We start from the raw sequence: 21,395 nt of genomic DNA on the forward strand, positions 1-21,395 counted from the left end.
CTGTCCGTCAGTGAAAATCATATCAAAATCTCTAAAGCAATTCCTGAAACTAAATTGAAAATACAGACAGAACCGCGGTTGGTCACTTCAATTTATATAGTGCACGGATAGATAGAAGATACATACAACAGTATAGGTCAACACCAAAAAAGGATATTGTCTTCATAGTTGGAGATTGGAATGCAAAAGTGGTAAATCGAGCTGTAGAAGGTATAACAGGGAAATATGGTCTTGGTACAACAAATGAAGCAGGACAGAGACTCCTAGAATTCTGCCAAGAAAATTCATTGATAATTACTAATACACTGTTTCAACTACCAAAACGACGCCTATACACTTCGCCAGATGGCCAAAACCGGAACCAAACTGATTACATACTTCGTAACCAGAGGTGGAAGAGCGCGGTTCAATCAGCTACAACAAGACCTGGGGCTGACTGTGGATCAGATCATGAGCTCCTGATTGCAAAATTTCGGCTGAAACTTCAGAATGTAGCAAAAAGTATCCCAACTTGCAGATACGACCTTAACTCTATACCCTCCGACTACACTGTAGAGGTGCAAAACAGATTGAATGTATTAGAGCTGGAGGACAAAAGCTCACAAGAGATGTGGACACAAGTAGCTAATACTGTCAAGGAGGCCGCAGAGAAACACATTCCCAAGAAAAGGAACAGCAAGAAGGCTAGATGGCTATCAGTTGAGGCACTGCAAGTTGCAGAAGAACGAAGGAAAGCAAAAATCAAGGGAGATAGATCAGCTATGTTTCAATTAAATAAATATTTTCAGAAATTAGCTCAAAGAGATAAAAATATATTCTTTAATGAACAGTGCAAGGAAGTTGAAGATAGTAACGAAATGGGCAAGACAAAGAGATCTTTATAAGAAAATTAGAGAAATTAAAGGAAAATTCCAGGCAAAAATTGGAATGATAAAAGATAGATACGGGAAAGATCTGAGTGAAGCAGACGATGTTAAGGAACAGTGTAAGAAAGTTGAAGATAGTAACGAAATGGGGAAGACAAGAGATCTTTATACGAAAATTAGAGAAATTAAAGGAAAACTCCAGGCCAAAATTGGAATGATAAAAGATAGAAACGGGAAAGATCTGAGTGAAGCAGAGGATGTTAAGGAACAGTGCAATGAAGTTGAAGAAGAAAGAACTGCATAATGACAGGGCTCCTACTGCTGATGTTAATGTTAATTTAGAACTAGAGCCAGATATTTTGGAGAGCGAAATCCAGTGGGCCCTTGAAAATATGGCTGATAACAAAACTAGCGGACATGATGAAATACCAGCAGAATTGTTTAAAGGATGCAGTGAAAGTGCTGCACTCAATATGTCAAAAAATATGGATCACGCAGCAGTGGCCAGAAGACGAAAAGATCAGTATTCATCCCCATTCCAAAGAAGAGAAGTTCTAAAGAATGCTCAGATTACCAAACAATCGCACTTATCTCACATGCTAGCAAAGTCATGTTGAAAATCTTACAAAATAGACTTCGCCAAATTCTAGATCGAGAGCTACCAGAAGAACAAGCTGGATTTAGGAAAGGAAGAGGAACTAGAGATCAAATTGCTAACATTCGGTGGATTATGGAAAAAGTCTTTGACTGCGTCGATCACAACAAACTATGGAACGTACTGAAAAACATGGGTGTACCAGATCACCTCATTCACCTGATACGGAGTTTATTCCTTGACCAAGAAACCACGGTGAGAACTATGTATGGAACAACGAAATGGATAAAGATTCAGAAAGGGGTCAGGCAAGGCTGCATACTGTCACCGTACTTATTTAATCTGTATGCAGAACACGTTATGCGGAATGCGAGGCTAGATGAAGGAGAAACAGGAATTAAAATAGCTGGAATAAATGTAAACAACTTCAGGTACGCGGATGACACGATCCTGTTGGCAGAAAGTGAAGAAGAATTGAGAACACTCTTGCTGAAGGTGAAAGACGAAAGTGAAAAGGCTGGTCTTAGGCTGAATGTAAAGAAAACGAAAATTATGGCAACTACACCTACCAATTCGTGGGATACAGCAGGAGAAACCATGGAGGTAGTGACCACATTCAGTTATCTCGGTCCCCAGATCTCTGCTGATGGCGACTGCAGCCATGAAATCCGGAGACGCCTGTTGCTCGGTAGAGAGGCGATGTCAAACCTTGACAAGGTTATAAGGTCCAGAGATATAACACTAGCAACAAAGATCCGTATTGTGAGGGCTGTGGTCTTTCCAGTTGTGATGTATGGATGTGAGACCTGGACCATTAGAAAGGCTGAACGGCGAAGAATTGACTCCTTCGAATTGTGATGTTGGAGGAAAATTCTTAGAGTTCCATGGACTGCAAAGAGAACCAACAGATCAATATTGGAGCAAATAAAACCAGATTTCTCCCTGGAAGGTCTAACGTTAAAACAAAAGCTGACCTACTTTGGACACACAATGCGAAGGCATGCCTCGCTGGAAAAAACGTTAATGCTGGAGAAGACTGAAGGAACTAGAAGAAGAGGACGTCAGAGGATGAGATGGATCGATGGCATCACAGAAGCAATGTGTTCCAACCTGGAAGGTCTACGGGAGAAAGTGCAAGACAGGAAAAAGTGGCGTGATTTGGTTCATGGGGTCACGAAGAATCGGAACCGACTAAACGAAAAATATATATATATATATATATATATATATATATATATATATATATATATATATATATGAGAGAGAGAGAGAGAGAGAGAGAGAGAGAGAGAGAGAGAACAGTATAGACAGAAGAAGAAGAAGAAGCTACATAGAGGATTACGGTTACTCTAAGGACTTTGGTTAAAGATAGTGACCACGTATTACACGATAGCAAAATTATTCTTCACTTGACGTGCTGTAGCTTACAGCCAGGAAGGGAATAGACTTCTGCGGCGTGTACGAAGGAATGCATGACCACATAAGACATTATGCACAAATAATGATGTAATTTGCGAAAGTCAATTACAATTCTGAATAACTCTTGTGACGCAATTGAGATGCAAACGTTCAGATTTCTGTTGTTCCACGGAACCAGTCTCTTGTGCCTAACACTATTGCATTAATGTAGTGGCAACTAGTAACAACGACGAGTTTTTGTGCGGACTGCAGACGTATTTTTTAAGAGTACTCCACGGTCATCATTATCACAGACAAGACGTTAATTACAATAACAGATACCTGTAATTAATCTATACCAACATCGCCATTAGAATAAACACATCAAATGAAGCTACAGATGATTTATTAAAGTATAACGATATTTGGATCAACTGGCCCATCACTCATACGTGCCTGACGTATCGGATACCCAGCCATTAGCGATAACAGATCTGTCAGTGCTCAAAGAGAAAGCATCAGTGACGTCATTTAAATGTAAATTGTCGCATCCCTTTTGGACGAAAAAGAAATCAGAAACTGGATAAATGGCTACCACATGCAAACCTGTGACACGTCGTGTGTAACAAACATTTCCGGCAAAATCAGAATGAGGCAGTTCCACGGATTCAAATGAGCACGGAACGTTTTTCAGCTTGAGAATGTGAATTTTCCATGTACAGACTACTGTGTGTTATGTCGCGAGAGTCTGTAGAGCAAAAATCAAAATTTGAAATAGCTACTACTACGACAGTAACGCATTTATACAACACAGAAACAAATTTATTGTTCCACAAAGTACACCATTAAAGTGAGTGGCAAATAAAATTTTTTCCCTTCTTCTTCCTTCGATATAGGCCAGCGACAAGTCAGCTTATTTCGATCTTCAATACTGCTTCACATCTTCACTGTTTTCTTATCTTTCTTGTGAAATGCATTGCCTTGTTTCGTATCGAAAACTTCCCAACTTCTTACTTTTGTTTCTGCAGTTTTTCGGTTTTCAATTTCTTGTTTATGTACACCAATTTCTTTTCAGATCTTCATGCACTTTGCTAGGACAATTAGGTTGACTTTCAATGTTTCAAAATAATATACTTTGTCACTGTGGTAGGATATGCCCATAGAACATTAGTCTTCTTTTCCTAACCTGTAATTTTTTTTCTAATTGTTTGTATACTTCAGTGTTAGTTCTTAATTTAAAATTTTCTGTTATTGTTATATTTTCTTATGATTCCTCCCAACATTGTCTCTTTTCTCCTGATCTCTACACTTTCTTTCATCTGTACCAGAGTTCTGACACACAGGTGCATTCTAGCCGCGTTATTGTCTTCTAAAAATGAATTTTCGCAGTTCTGGAGACATTTGGATGATAAACAGATTTTGTTGAGAGCGATCATAAGCCATTTTTAAATCAATTCTGATAGCTCTTTCTTCATCAGACTGGATGACTCTTTTTAGATACTTCCATTGTCTTCTGCTGATATTTCTATACTCTGTGTTTAATTTTGATGATGCTTTCTTGTTGTATATCATTACCTCTGTTTGACGGAGATGCAGTCCTTCACCTGCCATTGTATGGCTGAATTATTATTATTATTATTATTTACATTTTATGGCCTTCATTGGACCACTCTAGCCAACTTTATACAAAGAATGTTTCAGTTTCCTGTCAGCCCAGTACTTCTTCATTCTCTCGTATCTCACCTATCTTTCGTAATCGGAAATCACCCTTCCTGTTGTATGTTGATTCTCGTTTGCAGTCTGGTTTGTTTGTCTGTGAGTTTCCTGCCAGAATTACTAAACCGTCTGCAAATGTTCTATAGTCAATTTTCAGATTAGGAGTTTTCTAGTCAATTTGTACTCCACTTTTACTATAAATAGTCTGCCAGTTTCTTCTTGCAGTACCTGATAACTATTCCAAGTGCACACACACACACACACACACACACACACACACACACACACAGAGAGAGAGAGAGAGAGAGAGAGAGAGAGATTTTCATCCACTGATAAATTAAATATTCCTTGATATCTCAGGATGCATCCTATTAACCTAATCCTTCTTTTAGTCAGGTTGTGCCATGAAAGTCTTTACTCTCCTATTCAACTAGGTAACTCTTCATTAGTAGCTCGATCTTCGAACTTAATCTTCAGCATTCTCCTGTAGCATCACATTTCAAAATAATTATTGTTGTCTTTTGTGTACTGATTATCTTGGGTCCGTTGCTTTTTCTTGTGTACATTAATGACCTCTCGTCTGTTACACTGCCAGATGCTAAGTTTTTGTTTTGTTCGCAGATGATACAAACACTAAATTAAGTAGCAAGTCAGGTACAGATTTAGAAATCATCGCTAATCAACTTTTCATTGACATCAATAAATAGTTTAAAGGTAATTCACTGTCGTTAAACTTTGAAAAGACGCACTATATACAGTTCAGAACCAGTAAGAGATTTCTTTCCAGCATGTTTATAAGATGTGAAGACATGCAGATCGAGGAGGAGGACTGTTAAATTTCTGTGATTACAACTCGATAATAAATTCAGTTGAGAAGGGCATATCACAGAACTGCTGAAGCGCCTAAACAAGTCTGTATTTGCAGTGACAATGATGTCAGATGTAGGGGATAAAAATATAAAAGAACTTGCATACTTTGCTTACTTTCATTCTGTTATGTCATACGGGAACATATTCTGGGTTATCTCGTCAAACCAAGCAAAAGTTTTTAGCGTGCGAAAGCGTGTGACACGATTCATTTGTGGTGTACATTAAAGAACAACAAGGAGGAACCCTGTATTCCAACCACTGCTTCTCAGTATATTTATTCCTTAATGTAATTTGTTGCAAGTAATATATCTCTGCCGGCCGGTGTGGCCGAGAAGTTCTAGGCGCTTCTGTCTGGAACCGCGCGACCGCTACGGTCGCAGGTTCGAATCCTGCATCGGGCATGGATGTGTGTACTGTCCTTAGGTTAGGTTTAAGTAGTTCTAAGTTCTAGGGGACTGATGACCTCAGCAGTTAAGTCCCATAGTGCTCAGAACCATTTGAACCATTTGAATATATATCTGTTTCCAACCAACAGCTCAATACATAGTATCGATCCAGGCATAAAAATAATCTACATAAAGACACAAAATCACTTAACTTGATCCAGAAAACGGTCCAATACTCAGGAATACACATTTTCAATAAATTACCAGAAACCATAAAAACTTGGTTTCAGATAAAGCACAGCTTCAACAGAGTTTGAAAGACTTTTTGACAGGCATCTCCCTCTACTCTGTGGATTAATATCTTAACACGGACTGGTAGACAAGCTTAAGTAAAAATGTGTGTAAGATTTCAGTTTTGACAGCACTTGGTCACAACGGTCAAAATTAGATATTTTGTGTATGATAAATTTATTAAAAGTTCTTGCCTATGTTTCACTCTGACAGCATATTAATTCTGTAAATATTAGCAGTTCCAGTTTAGTGCAATGTATTCACCTATTTTGACAATCTCCTGACAAATGATCAGGGTATTGAATATTGTAGTCAGATGTTTTATGTTTCTTATGTTATGCTTTGTGACCTGTTCCACAACTACGAAAATCATCTCATTTTTGGGCCAATGGAATGAAAACTGAATCTAATCTAATCTCTAACCTATCGTCCAACTTTCAGCTCCAAATAAGGGAGAGAGACATTTTATTTCAGAAGACTCTTCATATCACTTAAATCTACCTCGACATCACATACTTCTTTCTCAAAAAGGCATTTCCTTGCTATTGGAACTCTCAATTTTGTATTCTCTTTACTTTTGCCATCTCCAGTCACTTTGCTGCCCAGATTTCAAAACTTTACTACTTTTGGAGTCTCATTTCGTAATGAAATTTCCTCATAATTACCTGACTTAATCCGCCTAGATTCTATCTTCTTGTTCTTCTTCTTTGCCTTTTCTCGGTACATGGGGTGGGGGTGCGCCAATGTTGTATGGGTTTTGGCAGTGTAAGTGACAGTTGGTGGATAGATGCTCTTCCTGTCGCAACTCCCCGCCCAACCCCTCGGGACAGAATCTGTGTACTCCACCTGCGTGCGCGTAGAGTAATCGCATGTTCAAGTGTGGGAACGTTTTCCTAATCTTTCGTAACATATATCTGAGGTGGGACGTGGGTAGCAGCAGACCGGTATTTACCTAGTTAGAGGTGGGAAACCGCCTAAAAACCACCTCCAGGCTGCCCAGTTCAGCCTTCGTCGTTAATTGGCGAGGTGGATTCGATCACGGGCTCGTCGATACTCCTTGCCCGTTCTATTTATGTTCATCCTAAAACTATCATTCAAGGCGCTATCCATTCCGGTCAAACAATATTCTAAGTCCTTCGAGTTTCTGATAGAATTGTGATGCCATAGGCAAACCGTAATTTTTTTTATTTTTTCTCCATGAACTCTAGTTGCTCTCCTAAATTTCTTCTCAGCTACCCGTAACGTAGGGGATCCAGCACTGTGTGCCTCTCTTCTCGCCACTGCATTCCTTACCATGTTCTTTGACTCTGAGAACTGCAGTCAGGTTTATATACATGTTTTGGACAGCTATCTCTCCCTGTATTTCTGTGATATTTTCACAGTTTCGAAGATCGTTTACTAATCAACTACGTCAAAAGCTATTTTCCAAATCTAAGAATGCTATAAATATAGTATTACATTTTTCGAAACTGTTCTTTAAGTTACGTGATAGGGTCACAGTATTACTTCGCGGCTATCCTGTGTAAACTCACGAGTAGCTGAATTAGAGACCCGTACTTAGTAGTCTGTAGCATCCTTTTCGCCATAACCGTCGCGGAGGCTCATTTTGGTACGGACTCCAATTTGCAATGCTCACGACGCATTTTTTCCATATTCTATGAATTATTTCTCCGAATATTACAGGAAATCAGGTTTTAATCGTTTAGATTGAATATTTCACTTTTTAGTAGCCTTAAGTCCGTTTCTGTAGAAAAAACAGCACGGCACAGTGCTAACTTGAGCGCCATCTGTTAACATTCCAGATGTGTGCAAGGAGGTGACGTCATTACAAAATGCAACACAATTAAAGGCGGTCAGCACTGCTGGCAAACACTGCTAGCTCGCCCTCTATAAAAAAGGGTTGTAATGCAATCGTCCTAAACAATAAATGTAAAGTACAAGGTATGTTCCAAAGATAGCAAGAATTTGGTAATTTTGCGTGTTGCAGAGGTCCCATCAGTGCAATGTTTTCATTGTTGTATTAGTAAACACGTCTGAAACGTTAGCTGTCAAAAAGTTTACATGTGTTTTGGTAGTATCAACGATTGTTAGAGAATATTCTTTACAAACAGGGATCAGAGAATTTATATTAAATTTTGCTAAAAGCACGACATAAACTGTAACAATGTTTCTATATGTTAAATACTGCGTTTGATAAGTAGGCTACAGGTAAAACCTGGCACTAAATTTTTTTTGCCGGCCGCGGTGGCTCATGGTTCTAGGCGCTCAGTCCGGAACCGCGCGACTGCTACGGTCGCAGGTTCGAATCCTGCCTCGGGCATGGATGTGTGTGATGTCCTTAGGTTAGTTAGGTTTAATTAGTTGTAAGTTCTAGGGGACTGATGACCACGGATGTTAAGTCCCATAGTGCTCAGAGCCATTTGAACCATTTGAAATTTTTTAACTGTTTTCGGTATGAAACGTGTCACAGCAAATTCCGTTCCAAAATCGTCGAGTTTCGAACAAAACCAGAGGCGAATGCAAGCTGCTCAGGAGTCGCTAGATGAAGTCAACAACGATGCAGAACTACTGAGGCGTGCCACAACTGGGGACGAGACACTGATTTACGTATCTGACGTCGAAACTGAAGCTCAACCGTCCCAGTGGAAGCATTCTGGATCGCCAAGATCGAATAACTCTCTCCAAGTGCGGTCGGATGTGAAGGTCACGCCCACTGTGTCCTTCGGTTTTAATGGCACAGTGCTCGACGCATTCTCGCCACAATGTCGAACGATCAATAAGGAGTAATTTAACGCGTACCTTTTTGGGTAGGCTCTGCCGTGTCTGTTGCTGACATCGAACGAAACAAGTTTACTGTTATGAGCCACAATTTGCGCGACACGTTTCTGTGTTTTAAATCTTCATCATCAAGTTAATTACATGTCCCACTTATCATTCTGCACGATAGATCGTAATGATGTGAAACGAGTTATTTTTAATACACATCGCAAATTAATTTGTACATATGGCTACATTCTGAACTTTTCTAAGTTTTTTAGAGAAAAGATATACAGGTTTAAGTTAGTAATTCCTACCCACCACCCTTTACACGTTTCAGTAATATAAGTTCTTCTACGGAAGAGAAGGAGTTGTCAAGGAGAAACTTTCTCAGTTTGTTATTAAATTTTACTTGGCTGACTGTCAGACGTCACTAGGTGAGGGATCAAAAATTTTTTTGTTGCAGCAATGTGCACCCCCTTTTCGTGCTAAAGAGAACCTGAATGTGGAATAATGAATGTCATTTTTCCTTCTGGTATTGTAATTATGCGTCTCATTGTTCCTTTTGAACTGCTGTGGATTATATTGAACAAACTTCATGAGGGAATAAATATACCGTGGAGCAGTAGTCAGAATGCCCAACTTCTTAAACATATCTACAAGACAACCTCGAGCGAGCACCAAATATTGTTTTAATAGCACGTTTTTGCGCAATGAAGAATTTCTTTCTTAAAGATGAGTTATCCCACAACATTATTCTATATGACATTATTGAATAAAAATATGCAAAATATGTCAACTTACTTATTTGTCTCTCCCCAAGATTTTCAGTGATTCTAAGCGCAAATGTGGCTGAACTAAGTTGTTTCAGGAGTTCCAAAATGTGTTTTTTGTTTAATTTAAATTCTCATCAGTATGAAACCCTAAGAATTTTCAAGTTTCCACCCTATTTATTATTTCCTCAGCATGTGTTACACTTATCATTAGTGTGCAGAACTGAACATGTTGAGTCTTTTTAAAACTGAGAAGACACCATTCTCAGAAAATCAGTCAATGATTCTTTTAAGAACTTTGTTTACCGTTTCTTCTGTTGCTGTACGTTTGCTTGGACTGATTACAATACAAGTGTCATCGGCAAAAACAACTATTTTTGCTTGTTATTTAGTAGACGGAACATTGTTTACGTATATGACGAACAGTAGCGACCTACGACTGAACCTTGAACCTTGGGGAATCCCCTACGTGATTTCTCCCCAGTCGTAATTATGTCCCTGGACTATATTGCTTGAATCGCTAAGTACTGCTTTCTGCATTCTTTTGGTTAGACATGACATTATTGATTGGTTGGCTACACCATCGATTGTATAAAACGTCAATTTACCTAGAAGAATGAAGTGATTCACACAGTCAAATGCCTTAGTGAGGTCGCAGAGAATACTAACCAGTGGTATTTATAATTTGAGCGGACGTTAAATGGAGCAACCCTTCTGAAAGCCAAAGTGTGGTTGTCTAAGGATACTATCGTTGCTAAGGTAAAGATACTATTCTAGAATACATAATTTTCTCTAAAATTTTGGAGAATGATGTCAGCAAATGGATTAATTCGTGTAGCCTAGGTGGTGTGTTGCGACTTCGGGGTGACCTGTGTCAGTGTCTAGTAAAAGAAGACCAAAATGAAACACTCTTACTGCACACTGCCACAGGCTGCTCCAAAGTCCTAACACAAACACAAAGCCACATTGGGACTTTTCTTCTGTTCCCTAAACTACGAGAGAAAACCTCAAACGGTCGTCGTTTTACTGGCACAGATGAGATTAAAAACGGGTCGCTGACTATGTTAAATGCTATCTCAAAGATGGAGTGGGATTCCTGGGGTAGGATAAGGACTTGACAGTCACCGAAGTGGCGTCGAATTGGGAGACTCGCCTACCGTTGAGCCAGACGATCCTACTGTTGCCACTGCTGGATCAGACGCACAGTGGGAAACGCTGCGTGCTCCGCTCTGCCGCCGGAGCTGACCCCTGACTGTAAACCCGGCAGGCGCGCTTTCGTCGCTCCGCGTCAATTTGCTGCGGCCCAGCCCTTTGTCCCGGCGGCGCTCGTAATGTTTAGTAACGCCGCGACTCGGCGGACGTTTTTGTGCGCAGCCCGAGCCCCCGCGCTCAGCACCTGATTAACACGTCCGTCGGCGGCGCGCTATTTCAATACGCCCCCACAGCCGCAGCCTGGAATGCGCGGCCCTCCTTCACTTGCCGCGCGCTATTTCAGAGCGCCGGCGTCCACCTCCGCCTCCGCCTGTGAATGCCGCCACGTCGCCTCGTTTCACAATGGCCCGGTGTGCCGGACGCTGCGCCCACGCCTCAAAAGCCTTCCCTCATTCAGGAGCGCCGCGGCGACAGCTCCACGACTCGTGAATTTACGGCTCAGAAAACTGATACCTGGCAACCCTGATGCGATCAGAAAATAGCGTTCTCAATGGGGCTCAGTTTCTATTAAAGAAAGAAAACACACACACACACACACATCATAAACGGAGGCCTCGTGATCGGGGGATATAACTACAACGCAATCAACTATTAATGTCAGCGAGAAAGTTAAGTGTAACCTGCTAAGCTATTTTTGATTCGGTAGTCCATTCCTCTGTATCTAGTTGCGGGCCCGTCATCAGAAAACTGCAAGGATTTAGCATTGCAAAATAATCTCTAAAACTTTGATCATTTACATTTCAGCAATAGGGATGCGAAATTTCAGCAACGGGGATACGAAGAAAGGGTCAGTTTGTGGCATAAAGTTCTCTCCCTCTCCGCCGACCGGTGTGGCCGTGCGGTTCTAGGCGCTTCAGTCTGGAACCGCGTGACCGCTACGGTCGCAGGTTCGAATCCTGCCTCGGGCATGGATGTGTGTGATGTCCTTAGGTTAGTTAGGTTTAAGTAGCTCTAAGTTCTAGGGGACTGATGACCTCAGAAGTTAAGTCCCATAGTGCTCAGAGCCATCTGAACCATTTTCTCCCTCTCCGCCCCCCCCCCCCTCCCACACACACCTAGAGTTTTTTTTATTTTTTTTTATTTTTTTTGGCAGGTTAATTATTGACGAAAATGGCCACTCTCCAGCAGATGGCACAGACTGTGGAATTGTTAATAAAGAGCAAATCTGAAACTCAAGTCCAGCGGAAGTTCGGACACATTACAGAAGCATACCACCGCCACATCCGATCATCAAACGGTGGTGGACGAGGTTCAAGGACTCTCAGAAGTGTCACGAAGAAGAGGAGTTTGGACATCCGAGCAGTAGTTAAGCAGATGCGGAAGGGTGCAACAGGCGTTTATCCGAAACCTAACCGTATCAATCGTCGAGCGTCGCGTCAGTTGAAGCTATCACCAAACACGGTGCACTGGGTGCTACACACGACACTGAAGCTTCGTGACTACAGGGTGGAGCTGCTGCATGCACTTCAGTCTGGTGAAATGCCAAAGCGCAAAGCACTTGGAACCGGAATTCTGAGTCGCACTGAAGATTATCCAGACCACATGAAAAAGTTATGTCCACGGACGAAGGTTACTTTCATGAGTTCGGGAAGGTAAACCGACACAATGTGAGGATCTCGGACTCTGGGAACCCACGAATTTAGCATGGAAATTATGTGCGACAGTCCAAACGTAAAAGTGAGGTGTGGTCTGCTTCACAACCGTGTAGTGGGACAGCTTTTCTTTGCAGGGCCATTTGTAACCTCGACTGTCCATCGAGACCTGCTGTAACAGTTTGTATTTGCAGAGGTTGAAGAACTGCAACCTGACATCATGCTGCAGCAGGATGGTGCCTCTTCTAAATAAGCCTTGATCATTAGGAAGGTTTTCGACACGTTTCCAGGTCGCTGTATCGACACAGGGCCATTTCCTGGCCTCCAAGATGTCCGGACATAATCCCATTAGATGCTCTTCTTAGGGACTTCGTATAGGGCAGTCTCTACCAGATCCCAGTGCGTGACCTGCACGAATTGCACACGTTAATGAGGACATGTTAGGCTGGACATGGGAGGAACTGGAATATGGTTTAGACATGGCGCAAACTCTGAACTCTGTTGAACTGAAATTAAAACTTTATGTGTGTCTGAGCATTATGCTGCGAATCATACCTTTCTACCTATCCCCGTTTCTCAAACACACGTAATCAAAGTTGTAAGGATCGTTTTGGAACAACCCTGCTTTGTCTTGAGGAAAACATTTACTCTATAATTTCCAACTTGGGGCTCTGCTTCCTTAACGACTGGTAGGCAAAACTATGAGTCACAGTGATGCGTCAATGAAGCAGACCTTTAGGTCGTACTCAAAACGATTATTCCGATTTCACAAGAAAATGTTTTTATATCAAGGAAGATGGGAACTTATGGTGAATTTTAATTCACGCATCGAAATTAAAAGCTAACATTGACACCAGTTGCGGTAGGGGTGTACCTGGTGCAGCTAACTCGTTCGTTCATTAGCCAACGTCGCGAAGTGTAATGCAGCAACAAAAGGCGCTTAGCATTCTCCGTTTGAACGGATCGTATTCAGCTACAACTACGTGGCATGAGTTTCCTTGCGAGTACCGCACCGCACTTCCTACAGAGAAAGCATTGTACGTATTTCGCATTGCACCACTGGTTTTCAAGCTACCCTCATTTACCCAACGAACCTACTGCATAACATGGACTGCGAAAGACAGTGCAACGTGGCAGTCCTCACATATTCGAAGCAATGCCACAGGTGAAATAAACGGTAAGGGGCACGAACAAATCCCAGAACCGGCTGACGTTCGATCCAAAACTTTTGGATTTGCACTCTATAGCATACTTAGTCACAACACCGCACATAAACACAACTACATGCCAATTAGCGGAGTGACAATCCGCTACGTTATTTCTACAAATAATTGCTGAGAGCAGGGCAGTCGTATAAGGCACGCACGCGCTGATGTGTGTGTGTACAGGGCTATTACAAATGATTGAAGCGATTTCATAAATTCACTGTAGCTCCATTCATTGTCATATGGTCACGACACACTACAGATACGTAGAAAAACTCATAAAGTTTTGTTCAGCTGAAGCCGCACTTCAGGTTTCTGCCGCCAGAGCGCTCGAGAGCGCAGTGAGACAAAATGGCGACAGGAGCCGAGAAAGCGTATGTCGTGCTTGAAATGCACGCACATCAGTCAGTCAGTGCAACGACACTTCAGGACGAAGTTCAACAAAGATCCACCAACTGCTAACTCCATCCGGCGATGGTATGCGCAGTTTAAAGCTTCTGGATGCCTCTGTAAGGGGAAATCAACGGTTCGACCTGCAGTGAGCGAAGAAAAGGTTGAACGCGTGCGGGCAAGTTTCACGCGTAGCCCGCGGAAGTCGACGAATAAAGCAAGCAGGGAGCTAAACGTACCACAGCCGACGGTTTGGAAAATCTTACGGAAAATGCTAAAGCAGAAGCCTTACCGTTTACAATTGCTACAAGCCCTGACACCCGATGACAAACGCTTTGAATTTTCGGCGCGGTTGCAACAGCTCATGGAAGAGGATGCGTTCAGTGCGAAACTTGTTTTCAGTGATGAAGCAACATTTTTTCTTAATGGTGAAGTGAACAGACACAATGTGCGAATCTGGGCGGTAGAGAATCCTCACGCATTCGTGCAGCAAATTCGCAATTCACCAAAAGTTTACGTGTTTTGTGCAATCTCACGGTTTAAAGTTTACGGCCCCTTTTTCTTCTGCGAAAAAAACGTTACAGGACACGTGTATCTGGACATGCTGGAAAATTGGCTCATGCCACAACTGGAGACCGACAGCGCCGACTTCATCTTTCAACAGGATGGTGCTCCACCGCACTTCCATCATGATGTTCGGCATTTCTTAAACAGGAGATTGGAAAACCGATGGATCGGTCGTGGTGGAGATCATGATCAGCAATTCATGTCATGGCCTCCACGCTCTCCCGACTTAACCCCATGCGATTTCTTTCTGTGGCGTTATGTGAAAAATTCAGTGTTTAAACCTCCTCAACCAAGAAACGTGCCAGAACTGTGAGCTCGCATCAACGATGCTTTCGAACTCATTGATGGGGACATGCTGCGCCGAGTGTGGGAGGAACTTGATTATCGGCTTGATGTCTGCCGAATCACTAAAGGGGTACATATCGAACATTTGTGAATGCCTAAAAAAACTTTTTGAGTTTTTGTATGTGTGTGCAAAGCATTGTGAAAATATCTCAAATAATAAAGTTATTGTAGAGCTGTGAAATCGCTTCAATCATTTGTAATAACCCTGTATTTACGTATTAAAGGGGGGGGAGGGGGGGGGGCTCTAAGTCACACCACGAATCCGAAGGTCCATGGTCGAGTCCTCTGTAAGCCTGGGATTTCTTTTTTCTGTCACTGGTCGCTTCCTTCACCTCTTTGCAACGATTTCTTAAAGCGAGAAATTACAAGTTGTATCTCAGTTCGCAGCACACGTTAAACTATCGTTACCCCTACAAAGGGCTGTGTTGGGGGGGGGGGGGGGGGGGAGGGGGAGGCAGGGTCGTGTCATCTTGAATAAAACTTAATAAAGTAGCGCAGTGTTAAAACCAACCTTCGAGTTGAAGAGAGCTTCACATTAGTTTACAGAGTAAGAAATGTAATGGTTTAAAAAGAGATTGTGTTTAGCTAAAGGGTTTCATTTAATCCATTGGCTGCGTTATTTTCATGTCGGACGAGAAGAGTTGGAAAATGGGATATCTGGAAAAAATGGGGTGAGTTCTGTGATCCCAGGTTTTCACCATCGCACACGTTAACAGCTTCATATCTTAGTGTATGAGGACTGCCGTCCGTTCATGTCGTCTCGGACACCCACTAAGAACGTAGCCTGCATTCTCCGCTTTGCTACAAGAACACCAAGGTACCTCCACAATGAGCACCCATGCTGTTGTCCCAATTTATGAAACAAATTAGTTTTCTGTCACTATATTTCATTTCCTTTATGTCTCGCCACGTTATCTACAATATCCCCCCGTTTTCATATCCAATCCAAGCACCGAGCGAAGTGACGCAGTGGTTACCAACTGGACTCGCATTCGAGAGGACAACGGTTCAAAATCGCGTCCAGCCATTCGGATTTAGATTTTCAGCGATTTCTCTAAATCACTCCCGGCAAATTCCTGGATTATTCCTTTTAAATGGCAGGCCGATTTCCTTTCCCATTCCTGACATATTTAGAGGTTATGCTCCGCCTCGAATAACCTCGATGTCAACGGGACGTTAAATCTTAATCTTTGCCTTCCTTTTTTTTTCAATACATTCTTTAGGTAAAGCACTGGAGTGATATCTGTCACCACAGAGAGATAACTCTGATCTTGATACATTTCTGCTGAAGCCCACGCTTAGGTCTTGGTAGAAGGCCGGCTATAGCACCTTGCCTGTCAGGGAAATACTGCGTAGCATATCACAAGTGACTGTCCGCCCCGGTAGCTGAGTGGTCAGCGTGACTAATCTACGACGTGCCGTTATTTTGGTGGTGTTAGGATCTAGGACCGTAAAGTTGGAGGAACACGTATGCTGGAACAGGTACCAAAGGAAACACTCGTCTAAAATACAGTGACATTCAGGTGTGAAACGGAGCAGTTGACTCGCCACAGTACTGGGCCCACACTGTCCGCTGAATGTGACACTGTTACAGGCGGCTGACGTACTTACCGGCGATGGTGTTGAGGAACATGAGGTACTCGAAGTTGGAGATCTCCCGCCGCTGCCATTTCTGCGTCATGTTCGAATTGCGCATCAGCTGGCGCGGCGACATCATGGAGGCCCGTCTGCAAGAAGAACAAGAAGCGACACTGCATAAAACCGCCGAGAGTGGTCACGACGGCACGGCGCAAGTGCGGGCGTTAAAGTCCGTTGCAGAGGAAACACGAAATACGCACACTAACTGAAAGGGGAGACATTATGGCCGAATGTGTTGATGCGCGAATAAAATAGAATGCTAAATCCTTTAAGAACAAGTTTCTTCTGACGGAGGCGCGCCTGTGACACATAATTGCCCCCACTGTGATTCTCATACTGCCTATACCTGTCATGCATCACCAATTCACACCATCTCGGAAAGTACGTTACACAGAATACAGGACCGGCACGAGAAATGTGACGTAGCAAGACTCTGAAGTCAGACAGCGACATTGCAGTTTCGTCGTCGTACGCGTTACGCTTTTAATAGCAGCTACCGGCCTGACGATACAACATTCTCAGTGTGAAACTGTTGTTCTTTTATGCTTCGTCCTCCCATTGGTTGCTGTCGTTCCGCATTTCTTTCTATCCTGCGCCAATCTATACATTTCTGCATTTCTACATCAGCGTCTTCAGTATCCTTGATATATATTCCATTCTTCCCTGACTCTAGAATTTTTCACCTCTACTGTTCCACTAACACAGCTACTGAAGCGTATCTGGTAGCTCACTCCCGAATTGTGACTGAACTCGTATAATCATTTGCATATTGCCAGTAACGGTGTTCCTGACTGTGTTACAGCAAAGGTTACACGTACATATCGCAAGCAGTGACACAGTTCGTGGATTAATAATTCTACAACTTTTATTTATTTGGAATGTGTTCAGCAGCTAAAACGTGAGTGGTGGCCACCTTGTGTTTATGGTGTGATGTATTGTGCGAAGCTAATGTGCTTATCTACTGTAACGATTACTGATACGTTGAGGTTGTTACGAACCAATACAATATGCTATTCATATACTCAACGTAAAACTAGGGACAAGTAAACGTGACTTATAAACTACGTGGAACAGTGCTACAAAATGAGGGCAAATGTTTGATCATTGCAACAAGTAGAATACATGGTGTAAGTGACCCGTGGAATATCAGCCGTGTCTTTTTGGCAACAAATAGACTATATACATTTTCCATAACCCATGTGCGCAGTTCGGACAGCATTATGTTACAGGACCGTTGCTAGACCAGTCGTACACAAGAGGCAAGAAGCTTTTTCCACAATATATTTAATTCATACAGCAATAATCTAGACGGGAAGAGAAGAGGAAAGACAGTATTCCCGCTAACAATCCGCCATGCACTATTAAGCCGTTTTCAAGTAAGATGTAGAGCTGAAAACATTGGATGCTAGTTATAAATCTTTCCGTTACCAGTTGTACACAGGGTTGCCATATCTAGCTGTGACCTCGTCGGGACATTCGGAGATGGGGAGGTTAGAAATGAAGTAAAAAATTTATTTAATATCGTTACTTGTTATTTAGAACACAACTATAAGGAACTTGGTGCTGCAGAAGCAGTTGGTAATCCTTTTTTTCGGAATGGCTCTGAGCACTATGGGACTCAACTGCTGTGGTCATAAGTACCCTAGAACTTAGAACTACTTAAACCTAACTAACCTAAGGACATCACACACATCCATGCCCGAGGCAGGATTCGAACCTGCGACCGTAGCGGTCGTGCGGTTCCAGACTGTAGCGCCTTGAACCGCTCGGTCACTTCGGCCGGCTTTTTTTCGGAATATGTCACCTTTTTCAGCAAGTCTTTTTTCCCTTTTACGTGTTTATAAAACTCCATGCAAGTCAGCTTGTAGTTAAACTGGCACTGTAAGATTGATTCCACAGTCCTGAAAGCAGCTAATATCTTTCATCAGTGTAATGGGCGGACATAAGCGAAAACGCTCTTTCCACAATGGCGTTGTGTCCGGGAATGGAAAATAAATACTCGCATAATTTTAGGATTTTTCGGTTTCCTCAATAAAGTAAATCCACTTTTCTTCCACGGACTTTTTAGACTTCCATTCTTCCGAGTCACGTTTAGTTTCTAGAAAGCTGTTCAACACATATATTTCCGAAAACAATGATCGCCTGAAATCGTCACACCATTTTTAGACAGGTATATAATAGCGTTCTCGGTCATCACCCAATCTGGGGTTTCAAATAACCTCATCCAATCAATGCTTGATATTTATTAAAAGAAATAACCTATTCCTCTAAGCAATTAAATGATATGGTATAGAAAAATTTCGAAATCAAATTGTTTCTTGGTTAGGATTTTCATTCTTTAATTTGTTCAAATTCATCTTGGTTTACATGCCAATAAAGCTGGCAGTCTTCCTTTCATTCAGATATCTTTGAGTGTTGATTAATATATTTCCTACTTCAATTATAGAGAATTTATTCTTCTTCACGCTTTTTATATGGTTTTCAAACAGAGCCAAGTTTGACTGCAGAAACGTGAAGTAAATTTCGCTGGTCGGCCTACTGAAAAAATCTGAAATTATTTTAAGTTGTGTGTCTTCGGAGTCAAAAAATTGTTTTAATGGAATAAAAAGCTTATGAATTCTCTGAACTAGGGGCATTAACGACAGCCATCTTGTTTTTGAATGAGATAGAAGAGATGATTGACATCAACGTATAAGTGGAACTCTTTCAGTTTCTTTGTCCTCACTGCGTATATTGAAAAATAATTAAGTACTGTTATGGCGATTGCTTCAATGTCGGCAGTGAAGACTAACAGCACCTGATACAGTATTGTGGAGAATACGAGCAGGGCATCCAATTCCTTCTATATTTTTTTCTAGTTCTTTAATTTGGTGGAACGGTGTACTGGAAAGTTCGCACACTGAAATTTGCACCAAGTGAAATTTGCGCCCAGAGAGGGTCGTGGAAGGGTCCACTAATCCCGTGCCCGACAGGAAGGAGAACTGAGGGACGCTACCTAGACGTTTCCGAGCCATACTGTACAGAATGCAGCGAACTGAGAAGGTCCATGTTGAGAGTGCATCGAAAGCTTTCTGCAAGAAGTTGACAAATGATGCAAAACCATGGAACTTATATTAGACATGTTTCGGACCCTGTCATTTGATTCAAACTTCAGAAACGAAACTTCCCGTGACTACACAAAAATCAATTGACAATTATCATGAGATTCCTGAAGACGGTATCCGTGCACAAATTTCACGACTAAGAAGATTTTTTCCGGAAGTGTGTTTCGATAGCATTATGCAAGGGAATTCTTTTTTTCAAAAGTCAAATCAATTAAGAATTATCTTGGGTCCACTATGAGTCAAGCACGACTGTCCAATTTAGCAGTTACTGAACAAAAAATGAGCTAGTTAAAGATATCTATATTGATGAGGCAATTTAAAAATTTGCAACCGAAAAGGAAGGAAGACATTCTAAGCTATTTGCTAGTAATCTGTCAGCAATGAGATCTTCGGTTACTTGCTCTGCTTCCTTAACAATCAGTTAAACCGTTTTTTTTTCTAAAAACTGTCTACCTATCCGTTTTCATGCATAAAAAACTGTTTGCGAACTGTATTTTATGCTTTTGTGTCGTTGGCAATTTGGGGTGATGGAGTGACAAAATAAAAGTCTGCACCGTTTCCCAAACTACTTTAGTACGCCACTGCGTAAATGTCACTCCGAACAAGAGTAAAATATTAAATATGTGGATAACCAAATTGGAAATTCTTTGTACGGTTATGTACAAGTTCGAAACTGATCACAGCGAATATCGTCAAGACATTCAATAACATTTAAATAGTTCATGAGTTTTATCTTTACGCCATTGAAGTTAGTGCATGTGTCTTAGAAGCTTCATAAAGTGAATGACAAGTTAACTAACAGAAACAAAGTTTACATTCCACTGATATGTTTAATTTTAGCTCATTATATCTTCATTCATCGTCATAACAACCTACGGAAAACAAATTTTGTGTTTTGCGTTTTACGTCGCATCGACCGTAATTATCGTTACAAATATACGAGTAGCTTTCACCATCCCAGAATTTGCATAGAATGATCTGAGAAACCACCGAAAACCAAAGTCGGTATGACTAGCCAGAGAACTGAGCCCAGATTTTTCAGAATAATCGGATTTCCATTACACTTTATCAAGGCTTTTGACTGGCTAATTGGCAAAAGTAAATTATTGTCATTTAGGTGCGTTTAAAATCAGTTTATAGCCATCAACCATACATCTTTTTTTATTTATAAGGTGCTATTTACAGTTTGTACACTTTTCTATCCAAACACATCTTCTGATACATTTATTCAAGTTTTTGTAAGTAGGAGATAGCTTTCAAGCAAACCGTGATCTCACCATCTTCTTCGTTTTCCTTTTACTTTTTTTTCATCCTTTCATCTTGTTTCTTGTAGACGGTTTTTCTTCCGTTTGCCTTCCATACTCAGTTCTGCCCTCATCAACGCGCATGCACCGTTCTGTGCTTCTCTTTCCATACGCCTAATTACGTCAGTGATTTTAGGATTTGGTTTAGCAAACATGTTACTAAATTTGTGGTGTCATCCTTCTACAGTGTTGGTCGTTCGATGTTGTTGCTCGTTGCAACTCCTAAGGTTGAGGCGGCTTTCTTCATTCGCCAACCATCTAAGTACAAAGTAGTCAAAAAACTCAGAAAGCCTGTGACTGTATCTCGAGCCAGCTATGATATATTTCTTCGGGCCGTACAAACGCCGGCGCAGCACAAATTCATATTTGTAGTCGTACTTCTTCAT

At 41.6% G+C, this 21,395-nt stretch overlaps 1 protein-coding gene across 1 annotated transcript in view; it reads right to left on the reverse strand.

Annotated features, from left to right (window-relative positions):
• LOC124804992 (neurobeachin) overlaps nucleotides 1-21,395 on the reverse strand; it is a 1,009,542-nt gene that overhangs the window by 116,032 nt on the left and 872,115 nt on the right. Inside the window, exon 37 of the mRNA XM_047265386.1 lies at nucleotides 16,575-16,690. Within this exon, the coding sequence (XP_047121342.1) occupies nucleotides 16,575-16,690 (116 nt within the window). The remainder of the gene's footprint in view (nucleotides 1-16,574; nucleotides 16,691-21,395) is intronic.

The sequence above is a fragment of the Schistocerca piceifrons genome, chromosome 7 (genome assembly GCF_021461385.2).
Source record: "Schistocerca piceifrons isolate TAMUIC-IGC-003096 chromosome 7, iqSchPice1.1, whole genome shotgun sequence".
NCBI lineage: Eukaryota > Metazoa > Arthropoda > Insecta > Orthoptera > Acrididae > Schistocerca > Schistocerca piceifrons.